General features: G+C 38.9%; 1 protein-coding gene across 1 annotated transcript in view; it reads right to left on the reverse strand.

The window, feature by feature from the left end:
- Positions 1-14,514: 14,514 nt before the first annotated feature.
- The window catches only part of ERCC6 (ERCC excision repair 6, chromatin remodeling factor), a 106,136-nt gene continuing 93,573 nt past the window's right edge, over positions 14,515-27,077 (reverse strand). The window contains 13 exon segments of the mRNA XM_043988972.1: positions 14,515-19,886; positions 19,888-20,099; positions 20,102-20,144; positions 22,650-22,722; positions 24,663-24,864; positions 25,989-26,066; positions 26,069-26,127; positions 26,129-26,279; positions 26,282-26,372; positions 26,374-26,463; positions 26,465-26,667; positions 26,761-26,848; positions 26,850-26,907. Of these exon segments, the coding sequence (XP_043844907.1) occupies positions 19,722-19,886; positions 19,888-20,099; positions 20,102-20,144; positions 22,650-22,722; positions 24,663-24,864; positions 25,989-26,066; positions 26,069-26,127; positions 26,129-26,279; positions 26,282-26,372; positions 26,374-26,463; positions 26,465-26,667; positions 26,761-26,848; positions 26,850-26,907 (1,513 nt within the window). The 3' untranslated portion in view covers positions 14,515-19,721.

Raw genomic sequence — 27,077 nt, forward strand, 5'->3', positions numbered from 1 at the left:
AAGTCAAGAGTCAGATTGCATGGGAATCAATGAAAAAAATACAAAAGAAGGTGGTCTCAAACTGTATTATAAATTGGTGATTATCAAAACAATCTGGTACTGGCTAAGAAATAGGTGGATCAGTGGAATAGAATAGGTAAAAATTACACTATAGTAAATGACTATAGTAATTTAGTATATGATGAAGCCAAAGATCCAAGCTTTTGGAACAAAAACTCATTATTTGACAAAAACTGCCGGGAAAACTACATGTATGTCAGAAACTAGGTATAAACCAACATCTCACACCATATACCAAAATAAGGTTAAAATGGTTACATGATTTACACATAAAGGATGATACCATAAGCAAATTAAGCGGGTATGGAATAGTTTATCTGTCAGATTTATGGGCAGAGGAAGAATTTAGGACCAAAAAAGATATAGAGAGTAAAACAAGATGTAAAATAAATAATTTTGATTATATAAAATTAAAAAGCTTTTGTACAAACAAAACTAATATAACCAAGATTACAAGGGAAGCAGAAAACTGGGAAGAATTTTTTAAACAAATATCTCTGATAAAAGCCTCATTTCTCAAATACATAGAGAAGTGAGTCAAATTTATAAAAATACAAATCATTCCCCAATTGATACGTGGTCAAAGGATATAAACAGGCAGCTTTCAAACAAAGAAATAAAAACTATCTATAATCATATGAAACAATGCTCTAGATCACTACTGATCAAAGAAATGCAGATTAAAACAGCTCTGAGGTATTACCTCACACCTATCAGGGTGGCAAATATTACAAAAATGGAAAATATTGGATGTTGGAGGGGATGTGGGAAAGCGGGGACACTAATCATCTGTTGGTGGAGTTGTGCCATTCTGAAGAGCAATTTGTAACTATGCCCAAAGGGCTATAGAACTGTGCATACCCTTTGATCCAGCAATACCACTATTGGGATTATATCCCAAAGACATCCCCAAAAAGAGAAAAAGACCTATTTGTACAAAAATATTTATAGCAGCTCTTTTTTCTGGCAGCTAAGAATTGGAAATCAAAGGAATGCCCATCAATTGGGGAATGGCTAAAGAAACTGTGGTATATGATGGTGATGGTATATTATTGTGCTATAAGAAATGACAAGCAGGGGCAGCTACGTGGAGCAGTGGATAAAGCACTGGCCCTGGATTTAGGAGGACAAAAGTGTCTGGCCTCAGACACTTGACACTTACTAGCTGTGTGACCCTGGCCAAGTCACTTAACCCTCATTGCCCCGCAAAAACAAACAAACAAAACAAAGAAATGACAAGCAGGATGATTTCAGAAAGGTCTGGAAAGACTTATATGAACTGATGTATAGTGAAGTGAGCAGAACCAGAAGAATGTTGTGCACAGTGACAGCAATATTGGTTGATGAAGAATTGTGAATGACAACTATCTCAACAATACAAGATCCAAGACAATCCCAAAGGACTAATGATGAAGTGTGCTATCCATCTCCAAAGAAAGAACTGATATTGATGGACACAGACTGAAACATGCTGTTTTTCACTTTCATTTTTTCTTTTATTCAAGTTTTCCTATACAAAATGATTAATATGGTAATGTTTACCATATTGCCATAATGTGCACCATAATTGTACATGTATAAGCTATATCTGATTGTTTACTGCCTCAGGGAGGTGGGAGGGGAGGGAGGGAAGGTGGGATAAAAATTGGAACCCCAAACTATAAATAAAAACGTTTATTACTTTAAAAAAAAGTTAGATTGCAAAGGATTTAGAAGCAAGTGAGAGGAGAGGAAATGAAAGCACCAAATAAATATAACTTTCTTCAAGGCATTTAATCAATAAGGGGAGGAGAGAGAGGATGCCACTCACTTGTATCTTTTAGCAGACTTGGCTAGTGTAAATGAACCCACTCCAGCGTGGAATCCTGGTGGGAGGTTCTGAATGATCTGGGTTTAAATCTTCCTCTCCCTCTCAAGCTGTAAAACTGGTCGGACCCTAGTTTTCCCAGCTGCTAGTGATCCTTTCTAAGCAAGCTCACAAGCTCCTCAGCTGAGTGTTTGAATCATTCCTTCCATTAAATCTCTTTCGCTAGATGAAGGAAACAGGATTGTGACTCACCCCCTCTTCAACCTCACTTTCGTGCCAGGACTAATGTTTGCTTTGGGGTCTAGAGGCCTTCAGAGAAAACCGCTTTTGGCATTTCTTGGGTTTTGAGAGGCAGGGAACAAAGCATTGGTGGCCATCTCTCACTGGGAAAGTTTTCAGTAGCAGGCAACATGGAAATTCACTCTGCCTCTTTGCTTAGTTCAAAGACTCAGGTCCAAAAGAGAACAGCAGAACCAAATGTGCCCCAGTGAGGTAGAACTCTGCAAATCCAAGTTCCTTGCTTTGTTTGGGTTTCCCTGGGGAAGATCTGAGGAAAGAGGGGCTTTTTGGTAAGTTTGGTTCTAAGGAAACATAAAATCGTTCAATCAGGGGCAGCTAGATGGCGCAGTGGTAAAGTACTGGCCCTGGATTCAGGAGGATCTGAGTTCAAATTCAGCCTCAGACACCTGACACTTACTAGCTGTGTGACCCTGGACAAGTCACTTAACCCTCATTGTCCCACCCAAAAAAAAATTCATTCAATCATAGAAATTTGGAGCTGGAAGGCACCTTAGAGATCACCTCGACCAGTTCAGTAGAATGTCAGCTTCTTGAGGGTACAGGCTGTTTTGTTTTTATCTGTGTACCCCCAGGACCTGGGGTAGTATTTTGCACAACTCCTCTCCCCTTCCCCCTCGTTCTCCCCCTCCCCCTCGTCCTCTTCCTCCCCCTAGTTCTCCCCTCTCCCACCTCCTCCCCTTCCCCTCCTTCCCCTTCCTTTACTCCTCCTCCTCTTCCTCACCCAACTGCTTAGTGGCAGATGGTAGCCTAGGAAACAGCTAAACTAATGATCAGATGAGTTCAAGTCTGAGAACTGATAAGCAAAATAGAAGATACAAAAGAGCCTGTCACCCCCTGAATGAGGCTCACTCTACTGCAACCTTATCTTTGGGTCATTTCCTTGTTCTCTAAGGGTGTTTTAACAACCTCCTAATCAGTCTTCCTGTAGTCTATTCCCTCTGCAATGTAGCTTCAGTATTGCTGCCCAATCCCAAAGGCATTGCTTGGACCACGTCTCTCCTCTACTCAAAAACCTTCCTTGGCTCCCCATTGTCTTCAGAATAAAACAGAAATGCATAATGCTGGCCTTCAAGGCCCTCTAAAATCTGGCACTGCCTTACCTTTTCAGCTTTAGCTAATCCTATTCCTTTTCCAATCAAACTTGAGTATCCCCCAGGCCTTATTCTCCCCCCACCCCCAAATGTGCCCCTCTGCTCATTTTGTCCTTGGCCATCCCTTCCCCTAAAATTGACATATGTCCCTTCTTTCCAACTAACCATCTCAAGTGTTACTTCCTACAGTAAAACCTCCTCCTAGCCCAAGTGAAAGTGATCTCTCCCGCACATTTCAGGTTGCCTCTGGGCATTTGGCCTGGACTTTCTCTTGACTTTGTTACTTTGTCCCTTTGCATCAGTTATGTATCAATGTGCTTTACACTTCACACTCACACACACACACACACACACACACACACACACACACACACACACAAACTAAGCTCCTTGAAATAAAGGTTTATGCTTTAACTATCTCTAGGTCCCCAGAAATGATCACAATGCTTTCCATGTAGGCTACTGACCTTGTTCATTCGGGTCCAACTCTTTGTGATCCCATTTGGGGATTGCTTGGCAGAGATACTGGAGTGGTTTGCCATTACCATCTACAGCTCATTTTACAGGTGAGGAAAGGGAGGCAAACAGGGTTAAATGACTTGCCCAGGGTCACAGAGCTAGTAAGTGTTTGAGGAGTGAGTCACTCCACCTATCTCTGTCAACTTTAGTTTCCTTGTCTATAAAATGCAGGTAATGATAACAGTGAGCTATCACCAGTTGTCCTGACCTATGCCTTGCCACTGGACTCCAATGACTTTGAAGGAGAGAGTGAGGCTTTTGACTTTTCACAGCTGTGCCTCATTTAAAGCCAATTCACTTCCAAGTCAAGACATCACTCTCCTGGTGTCATTGGTCCTCCGAGAATGGAGGATGAACAACAATCTATGAGTAGTAGTAGCTGCCCTCTTGGGGACCCAACTGGTCAGTTCAAATTGGGCAATGCTATTATTTCCTCCCTCTTTATCATCATCACCACCACCACCATCACCATCTTCTTTCTTCTTCTTCTTCTTCTTCTTCTTCTTCTTCTTCTTCTTCTTCTTCTTCTTCTTCTTCTTCTTCTTCTTCTTCTGCTTCTTCTTCTGCTTCTTCTTCTGCTTCTGCTTCTTCTTCTGCTGCTTCTGCTGCTTCTGCTTCTTCTTCATCATCATCATCACTGTCGATCTTCATCATTATTATCTTCTTCTTTCTCCTCCTCCTCTTCCTCCTCTTCTCCCTCTGTCTTTGTGAGGAGTCATAACCTTATATGTGGATGCTCTGTGCAAAGAGATAGAAATCTTGATTGCTCATATTTCACAAGAAATCTTGATGTCGAGGGGCTAGATTTCTTTTTCCCTTATTTACTCTATCATTGTTTGTTTGTTTTTTAAACTGGGACAATTTACTCTTTTGCCTCATGGAGTTTTCATTTGTGATTTCTTGAAATAGAGCTCTGATAAACCAGACTTGATAAAGCCCACTGGGATTTAAATGGAGCTACTTGACTATGCCTTTAAACTCAACTCACAATAAGTCTCGGCCCAAGCCTCACCTGGTCATTGTTTGGGTTTTGCTGACTCAGAGTGAGTATAATTAGAAATTGTTTCTGTTCTGGTCAGAAACTCTGAGCTCTTCCCCTCCCAGATTGATTCTTTCAGAAGTCAAATTATGCCATCCTTTGTCTCAATTCTTACCTAGCCTTTACTTACTGGTTGGGTGTTTCATCAGGCAAACTGAAAACTAGCAAAGAAGCTTTAAAAGGCCAAGGTTTCCCACTGCATCCAGGGCCAGTTGTCTTGACCTTTGTCTCGCCACTGGACTATGATGATCCTGGAGGAGAGAGTGAAGCTGGTGACTTTGCACAGCCCTACCTCACTTAAAGCCAATTCACTTTTGAGTCAAGACATTACCCATCTGATGTCATTGATCCTCTTCAAAAACAAAGGACAAATAGCAACAAGGATAATTGTGTTACCTACTTTTTAGGGAGGGTCAAAAGACATAATTTTGCAAAGCATAAAGTGCTACATAAATGTTAGAAGTTACTATTGTGGTGCCACTTGACCCAGATTGCTGGGAAATAACACTTTCATTTTCTTTCTTTTCCATGCTAGAGGTGGGCTGTAGGGAACCATATGCAATCACTCATAGGTCATAGAAAAAGAAAGGAAAAGGACCTTTTTGTATGTATGTGTGTGTGTGTGTGTGTGTGTGTGTGTGTGTGTGTATCAGTTCTTTTTGTGGTGGCAAAGAATTGGAAATTGAGGGAATACCCATCTACTGGGGAATAGGCTGGACAAGTTATGGTATATGATTGTAAAATAATACTATATACTATAAGAATTGACAAGTGGGATGATTTCAGAAAAATCTGGGAAGACTTTCATGAACTGATACAGCGTGAAGTAAGAAGAACCAGGGAAACATTGTATAGTAAGAGCAACATTGAGTGATGATTAGTTATGAAAGACTTAGCTACTCCGATGAATACAATGATCTGAGACAATCAAGGGACCTGTGATGAAAAATATGACCACCTCCAGAGAAAGAACTGATGAACTCTGAATGAAGATTGAAGCATACTTTTTTTCACTTTCTTTATTTTTTCACTTGCTTTCATTGTTTTGTTTTGCTTTTGCAGCATGACTTATAAGGAAATATGTTTTGCATGACTCTACATGCATAATTGATATCATGTTGCTTGTCTTCTCAATAAAGAGGGGAGGAGCTAGAAGGAGGGAAAGAATTTGGAACTCAAATTTTTTTTTTAATTAATGTTAAAAATAAATGACCATATATGCACACATACATATTTAAATATGTTTTCCATGTCCTGTATCATCACACAAAAAAAAAATCAAAAGAAACCTCCACTCTACCCCTAAACCTCTCAGCAGTGGAATAGAACCTGGGATATTGTCTCCAGATGAGAATCTGAAGAAAATCCAATGTGAATGAAAGAAAATTGAGGTATGTCTCTGAAACGGGGAAAAGCAAGAGATTTTCTGAATCTTTGGTTTTGAATTAAACTTGTTTTACACCCCTAGCTTCTAAACTAACAGGCTAACCTATCCACATCCTGGGAGCTAATGCAGAATGACTTAAGTAGTCATCTTAATGAATTTAAAGAATTTCCCCTACTACCTTTCCCCCACACCCTAAAGCCAATTTGAAAGAACTGTGATTCTCAAATCACTATACTAGCAGCCCCAATTTATGCTGGGTAAGATAGATGTATACTTAAATGGAAAAGAAATCTGAGGAGGAAGAGAACAATTCTTTTCTTCCTTTTAGGAGAACTGCCAGCTACTGTATAAATTACGAGAGGATAATCATTTATTAAGCGCCTACTATGTGCCAGGCATTATGTTAAGCATTTTACATATAATAGCTCATTCGATTCTCACGACAACTTTGTGAGGTAGGTGCTATTACTATCCCTATTTCACAGTTGAGAAAATGGAGCCAAACAGAGAGGTTAGGTGACTTGCTCAGGGTCACACAGTGAGTAAATGTCAGATGCTAGATTTGAATTTAGATGTATCCTGGCACCAGGCCCAGAGCTTTAGCCACTGCCCCAAGGGAGGGAAGAGATGGTTAAAAGATTGGCATGGGGGAGATTTCTTCTAACAGCTCACTTAGGATCCAAGTCCCATCTTTCTGCAGGAAGCCCTTCTTTTTATGTTGTTCCCGGTTCTTCTCTCTAGAGCCAAGCAGAAGTCTAACCCTTCTTGCATATGACTGCTTTTAGATATTATATTAAGGAAGCTATCATTACCTCCCAGGTTTTCTTTTCTGAAAGCTAAATATTCCCAGTTTTTTCAAATAATCTTCATCTGACATAGACCGTGGGCCCTCTACCACCTTGCCTGGGCCTCCTCCAGATGCTCCCAGCTTGTCCAGATCCTTTCTAAAATGGGGACCCCAGGATTGAATACAAAATCTTCAATATTGTCTGACCAGGGCAGAGTGTGGGGGTACTCTCACCTCCCTAGCCATATTGACTTGAGCTTGTCATGCAATGTGCTAGCCATCTCCCATAGCTTTTGTCCAACTTGCAGCTTTGAAAAGTATGGCATCCAAGCATTCATTCGCCTCAGCAAATGCTCAACAACATAAGGCTAAGCCCACCCAGATTACTAGAGACCTCCTTCTAAACTGACAACAAACCATTAATAGCTACTTAAGAGCTCTAATCATTCTACCAGTTCTGAATCAACTTCCAATAGCACCCATTTAAAAAATATTACTCATTGGGCTTTTGGCATGTGCTACTTTGTTATTTTTTTTATGAACATTGCAAATTCCCAGATTAAAATCCCCTCAAGGTCAAGGATAGATAGATAGATGGATAGATAGATAGATAGATAGATATAGGCATATAGATAAATATAGGTATATAAAAATACACCCATATATACATATGCATGTACATATACATATATGTGTATGTATGGGTGCATGTGTACACATACACAAATGTATGTATATGTGTATACATGTACATATATAGGTACATACAATGCACATACACATATGTGGGCATGTTATATACCTATGTACACACGCATATGTGTTTATATGTGTATATATGTGCGTGTGTCTGTCTGTGTGTATGTATATTCTGTGTATTATATATAATTCATATAGTGTATATATGTATGTATGTGTATTCTGAGATATAGCTACACACATATACATACACATATACAGTGTATATATGTATATGTGTATATATATGTACACATACACGCATAGACATGGACATGGACACAGACGCGGACATGCATATGCATATACACACACATACACACATACACACATACACACATACACACATACATGCATGCATACATACACACAATACCCAGAATGAAGCCTAGGAGTAGGGAATGTAGGCAGTTGACTACATAAGAAGAAATTGGGAATGACTTTTAAAATAACACTTTATATCAATGTCCATTGGGACAGATAGGCGTAACAGTGGATAAAGTTCTGAACTTGGTCCCAGCTTTATAGGGAGCTCTATATACTGTGCCTAACACTGAGCAGACATTGAATAAGTATTTGTGATCCTGACGGCATCAGGGAGCTCTCACTTAGAATCCTTCCTCTGGCACTTACAGCTGAGCAAGTCACTTAATCTCTCTAAGCCTCTGTTCCTATATCTGTAAAATGGGGCTAACAAGAGTCCCCACCTCGCAGGGTTGTTACAAGGAAAGGATAACACTAAAGTGCTTTTCAAATTTTAAAGCACCATATAAATATTAGTTATTATTATTTATGCCAGAAAATCCTTTCTTCCAGGTATTCACTTAGTGATAATGGTTTGCAGATGGAAGTCTCAAAAAGCACCCCTAACCCAGGGAAGAACCCATAAGGGGGTGCATTTCCAACCTTGCTGGCATTCACAGTTGTCTTTGTCCCAACTTTATATAGGGCTCTACTTATGCAGAGCAGATGCTGAATAAATAATTTGTGACCCTGATGGTCATTTGCAAATAGGGGATCTGGGGGTGGTTTTGTCCATTCCCAGAAGAAAAATAAACTAGGAAAGCTTCTATAGAGTTAGAGAAATAGCTTCTCTTCCCCAGGAAAGGAAGGCATCCTTGATTTTATCTAAAATGGCACAAGATTGCTTCTAACTGGCCCGGGGCTGGTATGGCCAGGCCATTGTTTACATTTAAGACTGAACAACTTTGAGTGGTGTAGATAGCCTGCTGAATTAGCTTTCCCAGGTCATCTGTAGCAAAGGACACATTTCTCTCTCTTCCACTCCCCACAAAAAAAAAAAAAAAAAGCAAAATGAGATACAAAAACCAAGTATATCAGCCTTTTCAGGCAAGTTGAGCATGCATTCTGGCCCCTCTTTAAAGAATAAGTGATTGAATGGATATCTCATTTTAGTTATCAGCCATCTTTGGTCAACCCCTAAATCAAATGGACTAAGAGATCAGGCAGGAGCTGCTGGTCCTGTGGGCCCAATTCTGTGAGAAGTGCTCCAGTTCAACTTATACATAGTGCTTGACCCATAATAGCACTTAATAAATGTTTATTGACTGACTGATTGACACTAGAAGAATTGTAGGATGTTAGAGTGGGGAGGGACCTTATGGACTATCTAATCTAGTCCAAACTTCTCATTTACACAAGAGGAGGCTGAATCTCAAAGAGGTGAAGACCTTTCACAAAAGTCACACAGATTATAAGTAACAGAGCTAAGATTCAAGTCCAAGTCCTTCTATTCTAAATCCAACATTCTTTTCATTTACCACCAAGGGAACTGAATTGAATTGGAATAGAGGACACTCCATTGATAGTCTCGAAAAATCTAGAGCATGGACTTCCAATTCAACATTTCATAAGTTTTAAAAAGAAAGACAAGAGAAATCCCAAAGTGACACCTGAATTACTTAACTTGTAATATTTGCCTGATTACATTAGGGGATCACTCCAGTTAAAAAGACCTGAAACATTTTCCTGGCTTGAATCAAGGCTGCTTAGGGAAGAAAGTTAGGAATGCTGTTTTGTCCCTGGTAGAAACACTGTGACTTGGACAAGATTCTTGTGCTCATTAAGTAAGGAAGCAGATAATGGAGTTCTACTTAAAATCAGCAGGAGACATTTATATCTTCAGTCTCTAGAGCTTTAAATGGATGTTTATCTTAACCACTGATTTAACACAAAATGAGACTGTATCCAAGAAATTCAGTTTCACCAAGAATATCATTCCCTAAACTATGTTCCATAGAACCTTGTTTTCTACACAAATGGGATGTCTATGGGAAAAAAAAAAGAAATGCCAACAAATGTTGATGCTATGGATATTTTCCCTACAAAAATTCAATGTGAAATTATGAAGATATCAAAAGATCTTATCCTTGTTTAGTATGAAGGCTTAATTTCCTTCATTTTACTAATGGAACTTGAGATGGGGACAGATATCTTTGTGGGAAATTAGGGGAAACATAAAGTTTATTTATTTGTTTGTTTATTTATTCGGGGCAATAAGGGTTAAGTGACTTGCCCAGAGTCACACAGCTAGTAAGTGTCAAGTGTCTGAGGCTGGATTTGAACTCAGGTCTTTCAGAATCCAGGGCTGGTGCTTTATCCACTGTGCCACCTAGCTGCCCTGAAATTAGAGGAAACATAGTAAGAAGGGATACAGGGGAGATGATTAAGCCCCAGTTCACAACAGGAGAGTTGACTGCTACTGGGGTCATTTGAGGGAAATGATGGTGAGCCTGGAGGAGAAAAGACAGGGTGATATAATTGCTATTTTTAATTATATCATATAAAAGAGCTATTAGGTTTGTTCTACTTGGACTTAGAGGGAAGAGCTAGTTGTGTGAGGAAGGGGAAGGGAAAGCAGAGGGAAGGAGGGAAGGAAGGGAATAAGCATTTATATATCACCTACTATGTGCCTGTCACTATGTTAAGCGCTTTACAAATATCTCATTTGATCCTCACAATGACCCTGCAAGATAAGTGCTATTACTATGTTACAGTTGAGGAAACTGAGACAAACAGGCTTAAGTGACTTGCTCAGTGTCATACAGCTAGCAAGTGTCTAAGGCTGGATCTGAACTCAGGTCTTCCTGACTGCAAGGCTGGCATTCTATCTACTGCACCACCTAGCCACCAAGGTGGAAAGAAGCAGTTTTAGGTTTGATATAACAAGGGAAAACTTTCCAATCCTTGTTCTTATACCAAAGTGCAATAGATTCCTTTCAAAATGTTATCATAAGGATAGTTAGCATTTATGTGTTGTTTTAAGGTTTGTAAAGTAGTTTCCACATTATCTCGTTTATCCTTACAACAACCCTGTGCTATTATCATTCCCATTTTAAAGGTGAGAAAACAGGTCAAGAGAACTTAAGGGACACAACTAGGAAGCATCTGAGGCAGACAGAACTCAAGTCTTTCTGACCCTACACTCTATCTACTGCGGTCCAAGGTACCAAATGTTCTCCCAACAGGCTGTACTCCAGAGTATTCCCTGAACCAGAATAAAATGTAACTGGGAAATATCTCACATAATGAAACTACAGTAGAACATAGATAATGTTAATATGTGGTTTTCTGGGTCAATCTGCCCCCCTGCAAGGATCCTTATGTATGGTTTTGAAATTGACACCACTACAAAACACTGCCTAAAAGTAGAAAGTTTTTATTGCTATTAAGAATCAGCTCTTGAGTTCTAGTATTGTTTCTATTGGGTTGCTAGGTGACACCATAGCGCATCTTCCTGTGTTCCAATGTGGCCTCATACACTTACAAGCTGAGTGCCCCTGAGCGAGTCACTTAACCCTGTTTGTCTCAGTTTCCCCATCCATAGAATGAGCTGGAGAGGGGGCTGCTAGGTGGCGCAGTGGATAAAGCACCAGCCCTGGATTCAGGAGGACCTAAGTTCAGATCCAGCCTCAGACACTTGCTACTTACTACCTGTGTGACCCTGGGCAAGTCACTTAACCCTCATTGCCCTGCAGAAAAAAAAAAAAAAGAAAAGAAGAAAAAAAGGAATGAGCTGGAGAAGGAAATGGCAAATCACTCCAGTATCTTTGCCAAGAAAACTCCAAAATGGGGTCATGAAGAGTTGAACATGACTGAAAAATGACTGCACAATAAATAACACATTGTTTCTGTTGTAGACTGTTATAGGATATTGTGTAGGACTCATGGTTTCTCACTTCTGATTGATTTCCACATACCTCCACCAATATCCAATTCCACTCCAAGTTATACTGATGTGCCCTCAAGGTGGGTAGAGGGATGGGGATTTTCTAGTGCTTTGTGATTTCCTGAGGGTGACCTTGGGTTTTCAAAGGTCACATTCATGGAATGTAAACTCTAGGGGGTGCTAAAATGTCAGAAAGATTTGAGTATTGGCTGGGCAAGGGATTCTGGGTGTTGTCTGAGAACCAGCCCAAGGTCAGAACGTGCATGGCTTGAAGACTGCTAGAGGATGACTCTGTGTGTGTATGTCCATGTGAAGATCATCCGTGGGGAAATTATGTCAGTGAAGGAGCTCCCAAATATGAGATCATAGATCCTTGAAGTATTAAAGATCTATATAAAGATCTGATTTGCATGGGCCAACCAAAATGCGAGGACTTTTTAAACTTTGCTGTCCTCTGGGATCCAAGTATAAAACCTTTTAGAGCAGTCTTTATAATACTAAGCATTCCCTAAATTTCTTCCTTCTAATGCATTTTATTGAAAAATGAATCAACATCTTTCTTATTCCCTAAATTAACTTCAATTTTCATTAAAGCACAACTCTCTACAAGACACCAGCATACCTCAAAAGAGAATGTAGGTAATGGCATTTTGACCTTTAAAAGCCTTTTATTCAAAAAAGAAAGTACTTAGTAATTTCACCTAGCAGGGGGGTAGGTGGGAGGGAGGAGCCTGATTCTCAAATTATAGTTGGGGTTGTGATAAATCAACCTCTTCTCTAATACACTTTTGGGGGGGGGCAATGAGGGTTAAGTGATTTGCCCAGGGTCACACGGCTAGTAAGTGTCAAGTGTCTGAGGTCAGATTTGAACTCAGGTCCTCCTGACTCCAGGGCCTGTGCTTTACTCACTGCGCCATCTAGCTGCCCCCGTAACAGACTTCTTGATATTTGTCCTAGGTTTAGTACCATTTTTCTGTTTATGATACCAGGGGTGTGTATGGATCAGGGATTGATTCATTGTTCTGTTGATTGTTTAAAGAAAGTGACAGATAAAATATTAAAAATGAAAATTAAACTTGTGTGTTGCGTGTACACTCCCCCCCCCCCCCCCCCCCCCCCGCCAAAGGGCTGATGGTTAAACATTTTATCAGCACACCACTGAATATTACCCATTAGAGTTGAAAATAACCCAATTTATTATTTTATGTTTGAAACATGGCTGAAGTCTTCATCTAGTTTAAACAAATTTATTCACTATCTACTGGTTGTTGTTTGTTTTGTTTTGTTTTTTTTAACCTAGGTTGAATAGTTCGATTAGATCAGCAGTTTTAAATCTTTTTCGGTCCAGAACCTACCTACACTGTTGCTGGGATATACCAGCTATCAATGGGTCTGATCCACAAATATACATATTTCCACAAAAATTACAAAGACACAAGCTTCTCTCTATCATAATCTCAAGGTCCTTCCCACACTCCCTACCTCCATGATGCACCAAAGTTGCAGTCTTTGGAGAAAATGCTGGATTAGAGCCAGAGACCAAGGTACTAAGTTTGCAAAAACTGCACCCCAACCCTAATCAACTAGTGTAATCAATGTATGCCACTAATCACAAGAGGAAAAGAAATGAAGGCCTGTGGACACAAACTCTCAATACTAGTGAGCTAGTGGAAGAACAGAAAACCACTGGTTACTATTGTCATCTTTTGATAAAGGAAATTCCCCCCACCCCCAACTCATTGGCTTGGGGGAGGGAGGAATCCCATTGGGCATGAGGCCAATAAATGGAATCCTCTTGGATAGTGTAGTTCTTCAACATCTGAAAATTTGCAGGATCATGACAAGCACAACTGAATAGGTAAGGTGCAGTTATAGCTCAGTTAGAAAAATTGGTTTATCTTAAATACCTTGACCAGTAGTGAGTTGACAAATGGTGTCAAAACAAATTATATAAGGAGTCATATCTAAATCTATACATATCACCAAAGTTTGTAATTTAAAATAAAAGTTGTGACTAAGTTATATGGACCAACTTGAAGGTGTGCAACCCAGAAAAAGACAATCAAAAACAGGTAATGCAATATGAGATTCTGAGATACAAAAACAGAAAAAAAGGGACCTTAAAATTTCTCTTAAAAATTGGAAGTCAAATCATGAGGTAAGCACAGAAAAACATTTTTTAAAATTCCGAGGCAAGTTACATTATATCAAATACACTGTTATAAGCTAAGAGACTCAAAACAGGGCAACGGAAAATTGAAGTGTACCTTTTCCCTCTTACTATAATCTTTAAAACAATCTTTTTGTTCTTTGGTCTTAGAACCTCCTCATTCTCACTATTTTCTTTTAAAACAAGATTCCTCCCACATCAAGATTCTCACCACCCACCAGAAATTTGGTTTGGAAATCAAAACCAAGTTTTGTTATTATGATAAGTGTTTCAAATGTACCACATTTTCCTCAGGACCAAATAGCTAAACAAAATAGCCAGGCCAAAAGGGCAGATCAGACCTTATCCAGCCATAAGAGTATATCATTTTCTATTCTGCCAAATCATCAAGTTTTGAAAAGTAGGGAGAGTTGAGGGCAAAGTAAACCTACAATTCTCAGCTGGTTTTCATGATAAACAATACAATCCCCCATGTTATATTCTTAGACAGTTATTTAAAGATTATTTCAAAGACACAAAGTTCAAAATTCACAGGAAAAGCAAAATGATGGTAGCAAAAAGTCCAAACTAAATCAATAGTTTCTGAAGACATGATAAAGCTAATGTATCATCTCTTCTTTCTTCTAAGCAAATCATAACAAATAACAATCAAATCGTGAATAAAGAATTTTATTCTCTATCTCTTGAAATCCAGCAACATATACAAAAGGGTAGTCTGTAAAACTAGTGGGTTTAGGGTTTAGTTATAAAACATGCACACCAGTATATCTTCCATACTGAAGTTTGAATTTAATGTCAATAATTGGCACCATAGAAATATGGCTGTCTGTGTTGATCTTGGAGATGCAGAGTACTTGTGAGAGATTTTGTCTGTTATGGAAAGTTGATTAGCCAATCTTAATGTTAGAACACTTTTTCTATCCATCTTTCCTCTGTGTGAATACCGTGGTATTTTAAGCTCTCTGAGCAGGGTGGTCTTTGTCTTTTCATCTTTGTATTTTCCTTGCATAGGTCACAGTAGGTGCTTAATATACGTTAAGTGAATCAACCAGAGCCTGTGATGTCTCTCCTACTGGCTGATTTTGGGTGCGAAATTGCTCTAGGAAGGACCCCTACAGTCCCCTAACCAGCATAGAAAAGCTAAGTAGCCAGTAGCCAAGATAATGAGTGCACCTCCATCTTGCTTTCCAGACATTATAAAAAGATTATTGAGGGTCAATAATTTAACTGATCTATTGGTAAGTTTTAGTCACTAAAAAACATAAGAAACAAAAAGTTCTTTAGCAAACAGACATCAAATTAGAAATTGGCTGTTTGCATCTCAAGTGAGGACTATCATAAATAATGCAATTTCAAGGTTATAGCCCATTAGCATTCACTAGCAAAAGGTGCATCCGTGTCTTCTGTATAAAACTTTATTCTGAAATAATTAAATCTGAGCTATTTTCAGACTGAAAACACATACTCCTATACTTCTGAACCAACTTTTGTGGCTACTGACAAATATTCAGCTCCCATCAGCAACCACAGTACTGAATGTACCACAAGGCAGATTTGTTTTCTTGATCTGTATCTTCCCTCCCCATCTTGAATTTTTGTTAATTTCATAGGAAAAGCTGCATAGTGGGGATGGGAATGGAGGAGGGGAAGTTAGGGAGGGTGAAGCTACATAGTGACAGAAAAAGCCCAACTTCTGAGAAACTGGAAAAAAAAAGACATAAGTAGAAAATAAGTTTCTACTTACGTAAAAAACATAGTCTTAAAATAACCCCTTTGGATCTAAAAATGGAAAATGTGTGTTAATGGCTTTAAGCTATTCCCAAGCAAATACCTTTATAAGCTATTTTCCCAAGAAATAAGTAAGCTTTTATTAAACACCTATTATGTGCTGGACACCATGCTAGGTCTTTAGAGCACAAAGAAAAAAAAATGAAACAGTCCCTGCCCTAGAGGAGCTTACATTCTAAAGATAAAATAACATATACACTGACGAGCAAATACAAAACATAAATACAAGCTAATTTCAGGAGAGGGAATGACAAGCAGTGGGAAGCCTCAAGAAAGACCTCCTTCAGGAAGGAGGCAATGCTTGGCTTCAGCTGAAAAAGAAGTCAGGAATTCTAAGAAGCTGAGATGAAGACGGAGTGCATTCAAGGCATAGATGCAGGCCTGTGCAAACGCAGAGGCAAGAGGATGGAGTGTCCTGTGTGAGGAAGAGCAAAGAAGTATTTAGCTGGACTACAGACTATATAAAGGCAAATAACGTGCAGGAAGTAAACATAAGAGGGAAGCTGGGTTGTAAAGGGCCTGAGTTCTGAGAGCTATTTGATCGTCAAGGCCACAGGGAGCCATTGTAGTTTTTTGATAAGGGAACAGACAAGGTCAGACCTGAGCTGTAGGGTTTTCACTCTGGCAGCCCTAAGGAGGAGGGATTAGAGAGGGGATAAACTTGAGGCAGGGAGAGCAGTTGGGAAGCTACTGCAGTAGTCGAGGCAAGAAGTAACAAGGGTCCAAATTGGGGTTCTGACCCTATGAGTGAAAAGAAGGGGATGGATGTGAAAGATATGGCAGAAAATAATCAACAAAACTTAGCAAGTGACTGCATATATTGGGTGAGGGATGGTGAGGAGTCAAGAGAGACTGAGAACCTGGACGGCTAGGAGGGTGATCATGTCCTCAATAGAAACAGGGAAGTTAGAGAGAGAGGCTGGTTTTGGCAAAAGATAATAAATGGGAGCAGCAAGGTGGCGCAGTGGATAAAGCACCAGCCATGGAGTCAGGAGTACCTGAGTTCAAATCTGGCCTCAGACACTTAACACTTACTAGCTGTGTGACCCTGGGCAAGTCACTTAACCCTAATTGCCTCCCTAAAAAAAAAAAAAAAAGATAATAAATGGTCTTGAACATGCTGAGAACACCAAGAGATAAAAAATGCCCAGGACAGAGCCTTAAGGTGCACTCCCACTGAGGGGTACAACATGAATGATAAGGAACTCAGATCAGATAGGTAGGAAAGAAAACCAAGAGTATTATCATGAAAACAGAGAAAAGAGAATCCAGTGGGAGAGAATGCTCAGTAGATTCGAATGCTGAAGCTAACTAAAAAAGCGGTAACTAAGAAAGCAACAGTAACCCAGGAGAGCTGAGTAATGAAGTCAAAAGGCAGACTGCAAAGAGTCTGCAATGAGTGAGAGAGGAGTGGAAGCAAGAGGAGGAAATGAATTTTTCTAAGATTTTAGCCAAGAGAGGGATCTGGTTCATGGGATGATAGCTTATGGGTCACATGAGAGCTTAATATGTGGGAAGGCCTGGATGTGTTTGTAGGTAGCAGGAAAGGATCAGGAGATCAGGAAAGACAATAGAAAGAACACTGTCTTTGGAATGAGATGACCTAGGCTCAAATCCTGTGTGACCGACCTTAAGTGAGTCACTTAAACTTGGCCTAAATGCCCTGGTGGTCTCCTCTGGCTCTAGCTCTGTTAAGATGAGAAAGAGAGGACAATTGGGAGGGCAATCTGTGGAGAAGATGGGAGAGGAAATCCAGGTTACAAGTGAGGGGCTTGGCTTTGGTGAAGGCAAGGACAATGACATCTTCATCAGAGTATAAATAAAAAAGAGAGGAGGAGGAAGGAGATGTATCAAAGAATTTCGAGAGAGTAAAGAAGGAAGGAACTCATGGAAAATGGCCTCTTTTCTCAGTAAGGAATGAAATAAGCTCCTGCCTAAGGTGGAAGGAAAGACTCAAGGAAAGAAGAGGTTTGAAACAGCTGCTATGGATAAAGCAAGAGTGACTGAATTAAGGAAGAGTAAAACGAATATCTTGGGCCAAGTTGAAATGGATAATACAAATCCATAGTGATTCTGGTCTACGTGGCTGCAAGATTTCCTCCAGCATGTTAACTGAAGCCAAAAAGGAAGTGGTGGTGATAAAGCCAGGGCTTGAGTCTGACAAACCATGGGCAGCAATAGGCAAGGAATCTGAGTGTAGAGGACAAGGTCAAGTTGAAGTGATCGGGTACAGGGTCAAAACTGGGAAAGGAGAAAATGAAGTATTTGAACATCATTACAGAACATGCTTAATACAAAAGGTGAAATAAAAGACACAATAGAAACCTTGTAATAAAATCTATATACATTTCATTGCTGGATTTTCAAAAGAAAAAAGAAGAATCAAGAGATTTCATCAAAGTACAAACTTTCTATTACGAAACTGCTAACAAACACGTTCAGCACCTTTCATCTTTATTAAGCCCTTTAATTTGCGAGGCATTATTATTGCCATGTTCACAGATAGCCAAACTGAGGAAAAGACCTGTTAATGACTTGCCCAAAGTCACAGCAGATCAGTAGCAGAAGAGAGATGAGAACTTTATCTCCTAGTCAATGATAAAAACTCAGCAGCATTTCTTATTAGAAGAGAGGGCTGAATCTGTCAGCTTTACCCTAAGACTGGAGTTTATACAAAATGGGAATGACATAACTGGATGTGATGCCCAAACTCTGCAAGAACAGAGAATAAAATGAGCCTAGGAAGACAATTTGCATGTGTGTGAACAGTTTTGGATGAAAAGGTCCCCAGCTAGGACAATGACCCTGAATACTTTTGCTTTTATAGCAATCCTCTAGGTACAAGGTAGATAAGGCTTATGCACTTCATTCCGTTTGCCTAGACCCTGGCTTAACCCCTGAAGGTTTAGGACTTTCCAACCCGATTTCCAAAGACTCACTTGGTAATCTCCTTGTTTGATGCAAATGTGTCATAAGTGTAGTTTTTGACAACTTTCTTCTACCTCTTTTTAGGGACTATGATGTATTATCTACAGCTTTCATTCTATAGTACTAAAAATAGTTCATCATCTAAGGGAAAAAACAGTAGTAACAATTCACAAGACTAGTAATAAAATGGTTTGGGGAGAAATTTACTTTTCTTGATGGTAAATTTCAAAAAAATGCTAAAACTTAATATCAAAATAATTATTACTATCATATATTAGTTATTTGATTTGTGAAATAAGACTGACCAAATGTGACAAAAAGTTTTTAGACTAATAAAAATCACCTAATGTTCTTGAGATTCTACTTCATGAGCTTCAAAATAATAAACTATGATGTTTTCCCTGATATTTTTTCATAAATGCTCCCAGAACAAGGAAACTTCTACAGAGAAGCGTTAGATCCCTGAGGACATCCATGGATCTTAGCGTGAGATCCCACCGTTAGAACTCTCTCCACCAATTTGCCTCAGTAGATCTCAACTTAACTTAGTAGAGAAGTGCTGGGAACACGGAGGTTAAGTGAATGATCCTGGGTCTGATAGGGAATAAAGGCCAGAGGCAGGAGGTGAACCCAGTTTTTCTTGATTTCAATTACGTCATGCTGCCCCTCTGCTATACGGTTATTATTGCAATTTTTAAAAAATAATTTTTAGTCAGCGTCATGACTCTTAGTCAGCATCATGACAGCTGTTTAAAAGTTGGATAAGAATTTCTTCTTGCTGCAATTGAGGTAGATTCAATATAAAGTAAATAAATATAAAGCAGTCTGTTCACATCATTTTCTCGAATTCTATACAATACACGTTAGATAAGATTCATCCACAAATTTCAATGATAAAAGAGCCGTTAAAAGTCTTGGTCAGCAGAACTCAGGCTTCAGCTTCCATACACCTTCTCCATTCAAACCTCTGTGAAACGTGCAGAGATTTCTCAGCAGTTCTCGAAATACACAAGATTGTGATGTGGATAACTTGGCTTCAAATTCCTGCAGGATTTCTTGTGTGCTTGCCTGTCCATCAACGCGGGGCCTGGAAGGCTATGAAGTTCCTCATTTCTACCAAAAGGTCATCATGCTCTGTTGCAGTGGGGAGTGGGGCAGAAGCCTGCTGATGGTTCACACTTTCACTGTCTGTTCTCTGGGGCAAAATAAGATGGTTTCTAGTTCTCATTTTAGCCAACAGCGATGATGAAGCTAAAGCACCAGATGAAGATTCTCCATCTTCTACTTTCCCACTAAATGTGTTCGACTGGCATTTTTTTCATCTTTCTTTAGGTCGGCATCCTAGAGAGATTTTAAAATAAAATTAAAACTTGAAAGCAACTGAATCAGTTATTACAGAATACAAAATACAAAAGGTAAGCCAAATGAAAAAAATGACTGATTTTGTTGTCTAAGTAGATAGCAAGCCAAAGTCTATCTGTGTTCCTAAGTGCAACCCCGAAACTGCAGTAAAATCCAATTGATTTATTCATTTATTCATCTATTTTTTATTCATAAAAGTATTTTATTATTTCACAGTTACATGTAAAGATAGTTTTCAACATTTGTTTTCATAAGATTTTTAGTTCCACGTTTTTCTCCCACCCTCCCTTTCCTCCCTCCTCCCCAAGACGGAAAGCAATCTGATATAGAAAGAAGAATCAGAGCACCAGGGAAAAACCTCAAAAAACAAAAACAAAAAAAGTAGAAGAGTATGGTTCAATTTGCATTCAGAATCCACAGTTCTTTTTTGTGGATGTGGAGAACATTTTCTATCATGAGTTCTTTGAAATTGTCTTGGATCACTGCACTGCTGGGAAGAGCCAAGTCTATCACAGCTGATCATCACACAATGTTGCTGTTACTGTGTACAATGTTCTGGTTCTGCTCCTCTCACTCAGCATCAGTTCATCTAAGTCCTTCCAGGTTTCTCTCAATCCTCCTGCTCATCATTTCTTATAGCACAATGGTATTCCATTACATTCTTATACCACAACTTGTTAGGCCATTCCCCAATTGATGGGCATTCCCTAGATTTTCAATTCTTTGGCACCACAAAGAGAGCTGCTATAAATATTTTTTGTACATGTGGGTCCTTTTCCCTCTTCTATGATCTCTTTGGGACACAGACCTAGTACTGGTATTACTGGGTCAAAGGGTATGCTCAGTCCCATAGCCCATTGGGCATAGTTCCAAAATTGCTCTCCAGAATGGTTAGATCAGTTCAGTTCCATCAACAATGCATTAGTGTTCCCAATTTTCCACAGCTTCTCCAACATTTACTATTTTCCTTTTTTGTCATATTAACCAATCTTATAGGTGTTTGGTGGTATCTCAGAGTTGTTTTAATTGCATCTCTCTAATCAATAGTGATTTAGAGCATTTTTTCATATGGCAATAGATAGCTTTGATTTCTTTATCTGAAAACTTCCTGTTCAAATCCTTTATCTCAATTGGGGAATGACTTGCATTCTTAAAATTTGATTTAGTTCCCTATATATTTTAGAAATGAGGCCTTTATCAGAAATAGTGGCTGTAAAAATTATTTCCCAGCTTTCTGCATCCCTTTTAATTTTAGATGCATTGCTTCTGTTTGTACAAAACCTTTTTAATTTAATGTAATCAAAGTCATCCATTTTGCATTTCATAATATTCTCTATCTCTTTTTTGGACATAAATTGTTTTCCTCTCCATAGATCTGAGAGGGTAAACTACTCCTTCCTCTCTTAATTTACCTATGGTATCGTCCTTTACATCTAAATCATATACCCATTTCAGATATTAGAATTTTCAAATTTAGTTTAACAGAACAATCATGTACCTAAACTATAATTATCTTAAGTACTGAATTTTGGAACATAGAAGCCTATACATTAAGCATGAAAATGATCATCACTACTAATGAAGTTAAAATGGTCAAAATATATTAATGTTTTAGAAACAAAGGAAAAGTCATTATTTATGGAAGCCTTTGACTAGTTCCTCACTGTTAATTATATTTAATATATAACTTTTAACAATTCTTGGGGATTTCCACCATCTTATCTGAAGTTAGGGAACAAGTGATATTTGACAATAATAGTTGTTTATACAAAATACTTAGGCTCTCCCATCAGTATTGTTACCAAATACAGGACACACCAATAAAATGAGTTCTTATTTAAGTGAAAAAATATACACACCCATTCACTGAAAAATAATTACTAAAAAACATAATAATAGAACTCACTTGGAGTTGTATAAATCAGTCTAGAAAAAAGTGTGGTCTCCATGTAGACCAATAAGAAAATTCCTCATTTGAGGTGGCTGAGGATGGAGAGAAAGAAAAGTTGAATATAAATCTCTATTTTCTGAGTTACCTTTGGGGTTTGGTAACTTCAGTTTTTAGATTATTGATCTGAGGATGCTTCTGTATCAACTGATCTTTTTAAATTTGGGGGGGGGGCGGGGCAATGGGGGTTGTGACTTGCCCAGGGTCACACAGCTAGTTAAGTGTCAAGTGTCTGACGCCACATTTGAACTCAGGAACTCCTGAATCCAGGGCCGGTGCTTTATCCACTGCACCACCTAGCTGCCCCTCAACTTATCTTTTATAGAAGTACTTGAGTGAAAAGCACTCTAGGAACAGTAACAAATTTAATGGTTTAAAGATCAAGTGATTCCTGATACTCAGTATGAAAAAGTTCTGTAATCCATAAAGCACCACACAGATGCAATATATACATGTATTGGCCCCCAAAATAACCAAGTGGAACATTCTCACTTATGTCCCATCAAGCCCCACATAGGTTCAATAGGATATATTACCTGACACTTCTCTTTTGCTGACTTTGAAGAAGGAACAGGTAAGCTAGGATTCCTTTTCTGCCCAAATCTACTCCTAAACAGAAAAACATTTGCATTTAGTGTTTTGGAGCCAAAATATCCAAACCGCTCCCCCCCCCCCCCGCCCCGCCGATTTTCTTTGGGAAAAATTTTAATTTCCTTGGGACTGGGGGAGAACCGCCATGTCATGTCTATCCTAATACTCATGATTCCCATGTGGCTCTGTTCAGAGATCCCTCTTCTGGCCTTATGCAGCATCATCAAATTTCCACAATCAAATAGGGATTACTAAATTAAATCTATATCCATGGTAGCATCTAAATTCAATATATGCTCTGATTTTTTTTTTTTTTTGCATAGGGATACTCATGAAATAGAGCACACAACCTCACCAATTGACCAACAAGCATTTATTTAGTGCTTACCATGTGCTAGGGACGGTGCTGAGTGATACAAAGAATATGGGAGATGAATGCTAGATCTTTAGGCCTGGGAATCATTTTCATAAAAGTTATAACTGAACCCATGGGAATTGATAAGAAAACAAACTGAGACAGTATAGGGAGAAAGGAGGAGAAGAAGACCTAGTACAGAACTTTGAGGGACACAGTTACTGAGCAAAGCATGGATCAAGACATGGCAAAGGAGACTGTGGAGTGGTCAGACATGAATGAGGCAAGAGAGAGCCAAGTCACTAATACCAAGAGAGGAGAGAGTATCTACGACAAAGCAGTTAATGGTGTCCAATGGTACACAGAAACCAAGAAAGATGAGCACTGAAAAAAGGTCATTAGATAAGACTTAGTAATTAAGAGATCACTGATCCCTATGGAGAACAGTTACAGAAACCAAACTCCAGAGGGTTTGGAAGAAAGTGAGAGGAAAGGAAGTAAAGGTACTGAGTGTAGAGTCTTCCCCAGGAGTTTAAGCTGAAAAGAGAATAACCAAAGGGCACGACAGGACCTAGGCTTGGAACAATTAGTGTGTTTGTAGACAGCAAGAAAGAGACAGCAGATAGCAAAGAGACTGAAAATTAGAGGGGGTAATCTCTGCTGGAAAAGATGGGCAGGAACAGAGTCAAGGCCATACACAGAGGGGCTGCCCTTTGCGAGTAGAAAGACCTGAGTGGAGAAGGTCGTGCGGGATGATGTCAGTGCAACATGAGGTGAGGAGTACGGGAGGCAACTCTTGGCATTATGCCTCAATTTTTCAGTGAAAATTTTTCAGATGAAGTCCTTAGCTGAGAGGGAGAGGAGAGGAGCTGGCATCAGAGGCAGGGATTCAATCAGGGTGGGGTAGTAGGATTGCCTTGCTGCAATGAAAATCCAGTTTACATTTGAACAGCTGACTATTGTAAACTGGCTAATGTTAAGATTTTTAATTAACTATGCTCTAACTCCTGTCATCCCTTTTTAAATGAAGAAGTGTTCTTTTCATATTAGTTTCTACACTGGGGAAAGAAAATAAGCAGTACAATGGAATGAGCATCCTAGCTGCTCCAAAGTGTGAGCTGGGGTAAAATTGACTATTTCCAACCCTCCTCCTGAAAGGTACTCAAATGCAGTCTAATTACAGACAACAGATAGTTAACTCTGTTTATATTTGAACTCAGGTCCTCCTGAATCCAGGGCCGGGTGCCTTATGCACTGCACCACCTAGCTGCCCCAAAGACACATAATTTTAAAAGGAATAATTTCCACATTAAGGGTTCACATATAGCAACATAAGATAATCATGAATTTTCTTTCCAATGAGAATACAATATTTTGAATTGTTTCTAGTGTGAGACAGGTTGGATGACTGAACCACGATAATGGAGAAGAATGGTACAGTATAGAAAAAGCACTAGATATGGAGTCAGAAGACCCAGGTTCAAATCCTGCCTCTCTCACTTAAGCTCTTTGGGTCTATTTCCTCATCTGTAAAGGAAGGGGCTGAACTAAAGCCTCTTAATCTATGATCTGATGTATCCTATGGATAGTAATGATCTCTTACTTTCCTCCAGCTGGTGCACCTGACAAACCATTACTGCCTGTCCACGTGGGCACACCAGAGACAGCACCCAAACACCGCTGACGAGACATCTTCAGTGCTTTCAATGCATCCTGGGCTACTCGATTTGCCTCTGCTTCCACTAACACGTAATCCGGACTGGAAGCCTCCATAATAGCATCGTGTTTCATGACACTGTGAACTCCTATTAGTGAGAAGAATCAAAACAGCAAAGTGAAACAAGAGCCCATGCTTGTATACCTACGAGTTCTGGAATGTCCCTTCTCAAAGGAGAGGTAAAGGTCTTATACTTGAATTTTTAAGTGCAGAATGAACAGGAACCTTGAAAGTGTTTCTGTTCATATATTGTAGCATATAGATTAAAAAGTAGAAACATTTTTTTCTAGAGGAAAATGAATGCCAAGAATATAAATTTGATTATTCCAGTAACTCTCCTGATGATTTAGCATCATCACTATGAATGCCAATTATTTTACTAAGATGTAAAACACTGAAGGATATGCAGCCTTCTTTGCACTACTATCCTTAAGTTTGTTAGTTAGATTTTTCAGTTTTCTGTCTTCTCTTTAAAATCAGGAAATCTCCTGTCACTTCTAGCTCCTAATTACCATGACAAGATTCACCTCCTTTATCTAAAATCCTCTTCCTAGTTTTTCCCGTTTCTAATCTGTTTTAGACTGGGAAATCTGGTTCTAATCTGCTTTGGACTAGAAAATCAGTGAACCAAGCCTGTTATAAAACTGTGTCTAAAGTAAGAGTAAATAGCTTATGAAGGAAGGCCCAAGGACCAGGCAAAGGCCATTTTACTTGCGATTGGAATTTTAACTATTCTGGATACCTGAAACTGGCAAAAAAGTGAAAAAACAACGAATAACTAAATCTAAAACATTAAACTAAATCTTAATCATCGGTAGGTTGAAAATTTAAAAAAAACATTAGAAGCTGAGTCATTTAAAATTAATTTCTGAGATTAAGTATAACATGCAAATAAACTGGTTACTGTTTTTCATATGGCACCACAGCCATTTAAAGAATTGGCTATCTCTATAAACGGTTTACTTCTATGAACTAAAATCTATTTTTAAAAAAAACTTTCATTTTCTCCAAGTCTTTAGAAAGAATTAAAGGTGCTTTGTTTTGTTTTTGTTTTTAATTTGAAGATTGCAACTATTTTCCAAGACAGACAGACCTAAAGTACAGAAGGGGGGAATACTTGGGGGTTAGGGTCTGCACAAGCCTATATAATAAAGAAATTGCTTCCATTGTCCAATTCTCGCACCTCTATGGAAAACACAATGAAAAAGATACCTGATCTTTTGAAAAGTTTTTCCAGAACGTAATCATCGTTTTTTTGCTCATTCTCCTCTTTCTCCTCCTCATGCTTCGGTACTGTTTTTGCTTAACCAGGTGTGGGATGCGTGTTCCTTCAAACTTGGCATCTTTGAACATTTGGACATTTTAGAGTTCTGCTTCTGCCTTTGTGCTGTAGAGTCTCCTTTCCTTCCACAAGATGATGCTTTGTTTTTGACTTGTGTTTACAGAAGCAGTTCTCAGCCTGCTCCCTCTCAAGGCTGTGATCTGGTTTGGCCTGTGAGCTTCCCTTTCACAAGGAAGGTCTTGCTTTGTATCTAAACCTTCATCACCAACTGTCTTGAAGTTTTCAGTGACACACAAAGAGTTTAAATTTTCCCCCATTCCCTAAAATCATGACAGTCTTTGATGGTTCATCTGATGTGGAAAATGCATTTGTATGTGCACATTTATCTTCTATAAGATGAGCTTTTAACACTCTCCACTGAGAGGCTACTTTGGTTAAAATTTACATCTGTTCCTTTATCTTTATCTTTTCCTTGAGATGCATCAGACAATGTGCTGCATTGTGGAAAAACATCTGCCTGGTGCACACCTTCTCTGTCAGCAACAGGAGAGGAGTTTTGAAATTTTCTTTTCAAATTATGTTTAGGTGCTTGAACATCTGAACCAGTTCCTAATTTATGGATTTAAAAAAGAAAAAAAAATCTTATTATACTACATGAATTAGGGGGATACTGCTTTTAAGGATAATTATTTTATGCCATACCTGCAAAAATAGCACTAGTTTCAGTGCTTTGAGATTCATCAGGACTACTGAGAGTAAACAGCTCATAAAGATCGTTGGACTTGAAAAAAACGTCTTTGTTTGGGATCTTTCAGTATTCTGTTTGTTAAAAACTGCTTGAAGATTTGCCTAAAAATATAGGAAAAAAATACAATTGGTATAAAATAATATCTAGCTACACCTGAGCACATAATCCTTAAAATGCAACAGAAATCTATAATTTTACCCAAAAGGGTTCTAAAGCAGTGGAAGAGATGTGTTAAACTCAGTTACATTATTAACCACTACAGTCAATTAAC

This window comes from Dromiciops gliroides, chromosome 2 (genome assembly GCF_019393635.1).
Source record: "Dromiciops gliroides isolate mDroGli1 chromosome 2, mDroGli1.pri, whole genome shotgun sequence".
NCBI lineage: Eukaryota > Metazoa > Chordata > Mammalia > Microbiotheria > Microbiotheriidae > Dromiciops > Dromiciops gliroides.